General features: G+C 33.3%; 1 protein-coding gene across 1 annotated transcript; it reads right to left on the bottom strand.

Moving 5' to 3' along the window:
* Window positions 1–6,560: 6,560 nt before the first annotated feature.
* On the bottom strand, window positions 6,561–9,110 carry LOC137738071 (uncharacterized protein C24B11.05). The gene is made up of 7 exons (XM_068477673.2): window positions 8,937–9,110; window positions 8,772–8,837; window positions 8,586–8,683; window positions 8,349–8,474; window positions 8,012–8,221; window positions 7,828–7,893; window positions 6,561–7,009 (listed from the first exon to the last, which is right to left on the bottom strand). The coding sequence occupies exons 1-7, from the start codon at window positions 8,980–8,982 to the stop codon at window positions 6,821–6,823; spliced, it is 801 nt and encodes a 266-aa protein (XP_068333774.2). The 5' UTR covers window positions 8,983–9,110; the 3' UTR covers window positions 6,561–6,820.
* Window positions 9,111–9,404: the final 294 nt, after the last annotated feature.

Genomic DNA, 9,404 nt, shown 5'->3' with positions numbered 1-9,404 from the left:
TATCAATGTGTCATTAGCATCATATCTTGAATTCATTTGTAATAAGTATGAAGATAAAAATTGACAGAATAACTATAAACATGTTATAATTAAAATGCAAAACAATAAATAAATAATATGATTGTTATATCAACTCACATGTTGCTTGAACCATTCTGGAAATTATTTCTTGCTTAGCTCCTTAATTTGTCGCATAGTTAACCATTCTCGACGATGTTTAGTTTTCAAGAATTCTTCATGTTGCCTACACAATTATGTCCAATTTAGATAATTATTTTTTCAAAGTTAAGAAAACCAATAAAACATTAAGATGTATGATTAAACGTTCTTACCTTCTAAATGGGCTAACTTCATCACAATTATTTAGAATGTATTTATGGCACTGATCAAGAACATTTAGATCGAGCTCCACATTTTCTCCTGAACCCATATAACATCCTTTCGAGTGAAAAATTGATAACCCACCAGATACTCCACGTCCAATACCATCTTCATTTCGGCCTCTACGGGTACGACGAAACTCAACGTCTCTAAGATACATGGAACAAAAGGACAAGCACTCATCCACCAAATATGCTTCAGCAATAGAACCTTCAGGACGACCCTTATTACGAACGTAGCGCTTCAGTGTTTGCAAATACCTACAATTATAAAACGAAATACAAATTATTATAATTATTAATTAAAGTTATGACCACAATTGTAAAAAATTTATAAAAATTTATTCATTACGGTTCAATTGGATACATCTATCTATATTGAACAGGCCCTGCAAGAGCTGCTTCATCTGCCAAGTGAACTGGGAGGTACACTATTATATCAAAAAATGCAGGAGGGAATATTTTTTCAAGTTGACATAATGTCAAGGCAATTCTTGAATTCAGTTGCTTAAATCCTTCCTCAGACTCCTTCTTACTACATAACTGTCTAAAAATTGCACTCAACTCTAATAAAACCATAGTAACAGCTTTAGGCAAAACCGAGCGTATTGCAAGCGGGAGTAACTGCTGCATTAAAACATGGCAATCATGACTTTTCAACCCATGTATTTTTCGTTCATTCACGTGCACACATCGCGACAGATTTGATGAATATCCATCGGGGACCCGAATAGTAAACAACACTTTACAAAACGTAGTTTTTTCTTCTCTTTTCAATGTGAACAATGCTGGAGGTCGAAATGTTCTATTTCCTTCTCTACGTGGGTGTTGACTATGTCTTATGTTCAAGAATTCAAGATCTGCACGTGCAGCCAATCCATCTTTAGACTTTTCTATATCTAGCAATGTTCCCACCACACTGTCACATATATTCTTCTCGATATGCATAACATCAAGATTGTGTCTAATCAACAGATGCCTCTAATAAGGTAGTTCATAAAAAATAGATTTCTTCTTCCACTGACTGTTACTACTTGTACTGCTCAAAGTTCTTCTTCTGCGTTGCCCAACTGAAGCATCTTTGTTTGGTTTTCCAAAAGTAAATCTTAATGTAGAAAGTTCTTCGAGACATTGTAAACCAGTCCACTGCCTTGGTGCACTACGATGCTCTCGACGACCATTAAAAGTGATGGTTTGCCTTCGAAACCTATGATTATCTTCAAGAAAATGTTGATGCCCCATATAACAAATCTTACGACTCACTGGCAAGTAAATAGATTCTTTATCATGCATGCAATGTGGACAAACTTTATAGCCATGTGTACTTCATCCTGACAACATTCCATAAGCCGGAAAATCACTTATAGTCCATAACACGGCAGCCTTCATCGTAAAACTTTGGTTGGAATACGCATCATAAGTGGGAATGCCCACCTCCCACAACTCATTCAGCTCGTCAATCAATGGACGCATGTATACATCAATTTCTTTACCAAGACTGTGCGGTCCTGGTATTAATAGAGACAACAACAAATTTGGTTGCTTCATACACATCCAAGATGGCAAATTATAAACAGAAAGCACCATAGGCCATGTGCTATGATCATTCCTCATTTTCCCAAAAGGATTAAATCCATCACTGGCCAACCCTAATCGGACATTTCGAATTTCTGACGCAAAATCCGGATATAAATTATCCAAATGCTTCCATGCTGGAGAATCTAAAGGATGTCTCATAAACTCATCCTTAGGACATTCAGTTGCATGCCACCTCATATGTTCAACCATATGCTTCGACATAAAAAATCGTTGCAATCGTGGTTTTAAAGGAAAATACCACATAACCTTAAATGCGACCTTTTTCCTCGAGCTATCCTCTGCATTGGTAATTTTATATCTTGATTTACCACAAATCGAGCACACGGTCAAATCTGAAGTATCTTTCCAATAGATCATGCAATCATTGGGACATGCATCAATTTTCACATAAGACAGACCTAAGTCATTTATAAGTATTTTTGCCTTATAACAGGATTCAGGCAAACAATCCCATTCAGGCAACATTCTTTTAATTAACTCCAGTAAAGTGGTGAAGATCTCGTCAGGCATTCCCGATAAACACTTGATCTGATACAGTCTTACAACTGCTTCCAATTTCTTAAATTCCTTACAACCTGGCCACAAATCTTGATCTGCCTCTTTAAGGAACTTACAAAAAGTCTGCACCTCTTCTGGACGCCCTTCCCCAATAGGGGGTTCAGTAGATGGCCCAACATTTTCTTCTGTTAATGGTTGGACAAATACATCATTAAGAAAATCATGCATGCCAATCACCTCATCTCCTGTTTCTTCTTCTCCAATTGCCACATTTTTTCTCTCCAATGTTTTGCTCGCCATGATGTCGCCAACAAGCGTTTTTATAATCTTTATCCATATCGTACAATATGAGATGTTCAACAATAATGTTCCTAACAAAAGTATATCGATTACAACATCTTTTGCAAGGACATCTAAACTTATCAGGATCAACACCATTTGCAACTGCTTGATCCAAAAACAAATTAATTCTAGTTGTACACACTTCAAAATTTCGGGGTATTGTCAACCAACTCTTGTCCATGTTTTACCACTTTACGAAGGCAAAATATTACGTTGACACTAATATGCCTACAATCTTTCAATCCCTATCATGTAGGCATAACTATCAGAATTTTCAATTTCTATCTTTCACCCCTTGAACTCTATCACGATTGCAATTTTTTAATTTCCAACACTTATTATAGTAAAAACAAATTAAAATAACAACAAAAAGTTATTAAAATTATGCTCATCTAATCCATTCTAATAAATAACAACCAAAAGTTATCAAAGTTATCAAAATAACAAAAAATTAAAATAACAATTACAGTGCAAAAAAAAATTAACTAATATATTCTTATATTCCTAAATATTATAAGTTTAGGTTATATTTAATATCGTTAATTTAACATAAATGCTTATAAATATTATTCATTCCATTTTCTCATAACAATTCAAATTATGCTCATCTAATCCATACTAGTAAATAACAACCAAAAGTTATCAAAATAACAACAAATTAAAATAACAATTAGAGTGCAAAAAAAATTAATTTAACATAATATATTCTTATATTCCTAAATATTATAAGTTTAGGTTATATTTAATATTGTTAACTTAACATAAATGCTTATAAATATCATTCATTCCATTTTCTCATAGCAATTCAAATTATGCTCATCTAATCCATCCTAGTAAATAACAACCAAAAGTTATCAAAATAACAACAAATTAAAATAACAATTAGAGTGCAAAAAAAAATTAATTTAACATAATATATTCTTATATTACTAAATATTATAAGTTTATGTTATATTTAATATTGTTAATTTAACATAAATGCTTATAAATATTATTCATTCCATTTTCTCATAACAATTCAAATTATGTTCATCTAATCCATTCTAGTAAATAACAACAAAAAATTATCAAAATAACAACAAATTAAAATAACAATTAGAGTGCAAAAAAAAATTAACATAATATATTCTTATATTACTAAATATTATAAGTTTATGTTATATTTAATATTGTTAATTTAACATAAATGCTTATAAATATTATTCATTCCATTTTCTCATAACAATTCAAATTATGTTCATCTAATCCATTCTAGTAAATAACAACAAAAAATTATCAAAATAACAACAAATTAAAATAACAATTAGAGTGCAAAAAAAAAAATTTAACATAATATATTCTTATATTACTCAATATTATAAGTTTATATTATATTTAATGACACACCCCGGTCGAGACCAGGACGTGCTGGCTATGTCACTTGGATCCCGGACCCGACTCCACCACCGTAGCACGATATTGTCCGCTTTGGGCCGGGATGTAACATTTAATATTTTTAATTTAACATAAATGCTTATAAATATTATTCATTCCATTTTCTCATAACAATTCAAGTGACAAAATTAATTAATTCTACTAAATTTTTATTAATTTAACAAAAATAGTAGAATTTTATCTAAGTGCTTAAATTATAATTTTTAAATAAATAAACTTGTGTATTATACAATTTAAAAATTAAAGAAGTTAGTGATACAAACCTGATTTGTTGAAGAATTCCAACGTCAACAATTCTTTATGAACTCAACCAGCTCAAATAAATTTCCTACAAAAATAAATTGTAACTAAAAATTAAACATAAGAGGAGAAAATAAAAATATTATAAGCAAGAAAAACTTATTGTTGTGAAGAAGGAACAAATGAAGTTGGAAAACCAAATAAGAAAGGTGAAAGAGAGAGAACACGAGGAGGCTTTGTAAATTGGAAGAACGAATGAGAAAAGTGCAAGAGAAGAAAAAGAAAACACGGGGGAGAGGATATAAAGACCATCAATGTGTCGCTTACAACCAACACCGGGTTTCAAAATATTTAAAAAAATAAAATATATGTCGCTCAAAACCGACGCAAGCTTTAAAATATTTAAAAACAAGAATTAGTGTCGCCTAGAAGCGACACCCATAATTTATGTCGCTTAAAAGCGACACTATTTTATTTAAAGCGACGCCAATACTTAAAAATATTAAAATATGTGTCAGTTATAAGCGACATTAAATTTTTACGTCGGTTTAAAAGCGACATAGAAATTTTATGACGCTTATAAGCGACAGTAAATACGACGTCATCTTCAGTGGGTGTCGCAAGTCTCTTTTTCGCCACTATATTATATTAAACCGACGCAACAACTGACACTATAAGGTCCTTTTGTAGTAGTGATCTACCATTTCTGTGTAGTGGCCACTTGAAACTGTTATATATAGAAGGTGCTGTTTATTCAAGTTGAAGGCAGGCTAGTTCAATACACGATTTCCTTTTAGTACATGTAATTCCCGTAACTTTAAATTGATCGACTTCCTGCTAGACCATCTGTCAAACTGGCCATGGTAACAGTTTAATTCAATTCATGAAAACCCAATTGTTTGATTCTTGGTTATGGTTAGAGTTTCGTCCTCTTATCATTTGACAAGTGATCATTTGATTCAACCTTACTTCTGTTTAAATTTATTTTATCTTCGCCATACTGCTAACAATTAGGGTTGTGCAAAAGTGGAGTTGAGGTGGGTTTGAGTAGCTCACTGTAACGAAGGAATGGGCCTGGTTAACCCGATAAAATTTTAGTCAAGTTGTATCATATTGGATGTTGGAACCTAATCATAATAAAGAAACTTTTGTCATTGAAAAAAAAAAATCTATATCAAAGGAAAAGGCATATTGAAAGCGCAAAGTAGTCCAAAAAACTATAAAAAAATGCCCACTTACAAGGTTGAACAAAAACTATCAAAGTTTATGGGTTGGTTTGAAATTGTTTTTAAAATATTTGAATTAGCTTTAGATGAAAATATTTTTAGAATCAATTTTTAGTAAAAATGCAAGTACATCGAGCACTTCAAGTGCTTTTGGAGCTCGAAATATTTTTGTAAAAACACTTTTAGTTATTATAAAATCACTTCCAACGAATCATATGCATGTAGAAAGCACAATCAATCTGTTGTCACTAATTTTTTAGGGGAAAGTGATGAAGGCATTAAAAAGAAAGAGAAGGAAGCTTAGTCTTCAATTATACTTAAAGGTGGCCATAGGTTTCAAGATGTAATAAACAAAAAAATAAAGTGACTTCATTTGCATCACAAGGGGAAGAAGCTACTTTGTTTATACAAACTTTTGCAGATAATACTTTATATTTGTTATTTATTAACATAAAAAAGTATTTGATGTGACTGACCCAAAATAATATAATGTGACGGTAATATTTTTGAATACGTTTTCTTTGTTATAATAATAGTGCCCAATCACAATGATCAGAATAATGAAATGTTTCTTGAAATATAATGAGGTGGCAAGTTCGATGTTGTAAGTCTAATACACACCATTTTAGCCAGTACAAACTACAAATAGTCTAATGCAAGCTTACACATAATTTCAACATCAACTCATATAATAAAATTGCCACTACAAACTGTCGATCGAATCACAAGCATTTTTATTTTAAATTTCAAAATAATGATTACGTTAAGGACGTGAAACTTGAGGCTGAATAAATTTGAAAAATAAAGACGGCTCTAATAGTAGAACAACGCAATCCAGCACTCGCATCAATTTTTTTTGCTTAAAGGAACTATTATTTATTGGTACATTGCATAGATACACTTTGGATTTGGGAATATATACGTAAGGATGTGCTCATATGCACAACCATACTGATATATAATTGACATATTATGCACATCTTGAGACATAATTGAGATAAATATGCACAAAAGCCTATCCCAAGCACAACAGGCTAACACAAATCCAACCAAAGCCAGCAGCAAAAACATCTGGAAAGGTGGATGAGGGAGTCAACTCCGTCAAGCTCCGACAGCTGTGGCAGTGAGGACGGAATCGCGATCGATGTCGCTCCTGGTGCGGCTGATCCGTTGGTTACTACCATCCTTTCCGCCACCTTCTCCTACCCATACCTCCGTTATTACTTGTGCCATGTTGTTCACGTTCTCTAATAAGTAATCTGCTTCCTTGCTTTTCACGGTCTTTCCAACCTAATTCACAAGACAAGATACACTTAGTACCTAATTAATTGACCATTATAAGAAACATTACAATATTCCAAGAAGTTACAATTTGACCAAACACAACAAGATATAAATTAGTACCAAATTGACCATTTTAAGAAAATTTTACAATACACCAGTTTAGGAGGATTTTTCTTGCCAAACAATTTACACGTTATTTTATCAAATACAACATTCTTAGCTAAGACGATGGCTTGATAAGGGCATTGACTTTATGAGTAATGTTCTAAAGAGCACGAGCTGCCGTGTATTGAATCATAGTTTCATTAAACTTATGACATGTTTCAACTTTAAAGAGGTAATGTTCACTAGATTAAGACAATTAGGCCAAGCATCATTTCATATCATTGTCTAAAGCAAAAAAAGTTGAATCTTAATCTTTGTATTCGTTTTTGCTTTCTCATCCACATTTTTGGTAATAACCTTGGACCATATTGCGAGTATCCCATGTTATTAAGTGCTTTTTTGGGAGCATGTTTACTAAAATGATCGAAAGCAAACTGTTCATAATATTTTTGAACAAAGTGATTAACTATGAAGGTTATCAATTTAATATCAATCAAATATTGAAAACTTACCAAAATTAATCATTTCAGTAATTAAAACTTAAAGATAGTTATTTCGAGTAATTTTTGAAGAGTCGTGCTTTCATATGTAGAAGAAAATTCTAATCATAAAAAATCAAAATGATGAGCGGGGATCAAAACCCAAATATTATAACAATATTTACACAACTAACAAAATTTTTTTTATAGAAACAGAAAATTTAAATATTAGTTAATTACCAAAACGGTGCGAAGACCAACAGTCTTTCCCGCAGCGACGTTACGCACGTTGTCATCGAGAAACAGCTGCAAGAAAGCAAAACCGCGTTGTCAAAATCTCCCAACAATTTCATAGTGTTCAATATTATCACGCAGCAAATCGACCACCCCCGAACGAAGTTATAATGCGCTTTCGCAGCCTTACCGTGCGGCGAGGATCGACATCCGTGGCCCGAAGTGCGATCTCCATGGCCTCTATGGACGGCTTCAGGACCACCGGGAACTCGTCCGGCCGCGTCGAACTCGGCAGGTTCGGGTTCATCGTCTCGAAACATATGATCTGATCGAAGCACTCCACCACTCCCAGACGTTCCAACACCTTCACTGCGTGCTTCCGGTCGGAATTAGTAAATATCTGCAACATCAATTCATTTTCTGTCATTTTATTTTTCAAACTTCTGTAAATTTTCGTGATTTTTTTTTGAAGCAAAATGATATAATAATTCCACTAAAAATTATGGTTTTGTGGATTTTAAGCTTACAATTTTTCTCTGGGCGATGCTGCGGAGCAGGTTTCGGAGCTGAGGGTCGGGTTTGATCCGATCGTACGGCAGCCTTCCGTGCACGACACCGTGGTAATCGTCGGCGTCGATGTCGTATCCTAACGCCTACAAACATAAGCAAAACAATATATTTCAGAAATTCATTTTTTAAAATTACGTGCAGATAAATTAAAATTAAAAAATTAAAAACAAGGAGATTAATGATGAATTAATTACTCGTAAGCCAGCGAGGGAGCTGCCGTATTTTTTGAAAAGCTCAACGCGGAGGCTGGAGGCCTTGCTCACCGGGAATCCACATTTTTCAACGAGAAAATCTGCTACCAAAGATAAAAATTAAACTAAATATTAAATCATAACTTTAATGAAATTTGAATTATTGATTTTGTTATTTCTTTTTCGCACCATCGATGTTCTTCTTGCAAGCTTCACCGAGTCCAAGGTTGGAAGAGTACAGAGTGTCGTCCAAATCTGTGGCGTGGAAATTAAACAAATTAAGCGATTGTGATTATGGCCATTAAAGATTGATTAAGAGCTTCAAAAACGAGATGATCATCAATTAATGCGTACCGAAAATGATAGAATCAAAAGGAGAAGAGGAACTGAGGGAATCCATGGGATGCTAAGAGAGACGAGAGCTGAAATCAAATTTTTTTTTAAAAAAAAAAAAACAAGTATCTCAAGTAATAAAAAATCGTAAAAAATGTTTTAGTCACGAAATAAAATGAGAAGTAATGAGAACTCTTTGAAGAAGAGGGAGGGAAAGGTTTTTATAGGACGCAGAGAGGGAGGGAAAGGTTGGCAGGGACACGTGGGTGGTGCTGATAGGATAATTTTAATTATTTATTTACTTGAAAAAGATGAAGACTGTTGCTGACTCAGACCACCGCGTCCGGTGCCGACACGTCGTGTACACCCAGTAAAGTCGGAGAAACTTTTGTTGACGAATTGCCCACGCCGTTCATCACGTTGTAAACATACTAGTAAACATTTTTTTTGCAAGAGAAATAGATTGCTAAGCATTCATATTGTGATTAT

This window comes from Pyrus communis, chromosome 13, assembly GCF_041283825.1.
Source record: "Pyrus communis isolate YQ-2024b chromosome 13, ASM4128382v1, whole genome shotgun sequence".
Taxonomy (NCBI): domain Eukaryota; kingdom Viridiplantae; phylum Streptophyta; class Magnoliopsida; order Rosales; family Rosaceae; genus Pyrus; species Pyrus communis.
The sequence above is the reverse complement of the archived record's forward strand: the minus strand, read 5'-3'. Positions and strand labels throughout refer to the sequence as shown.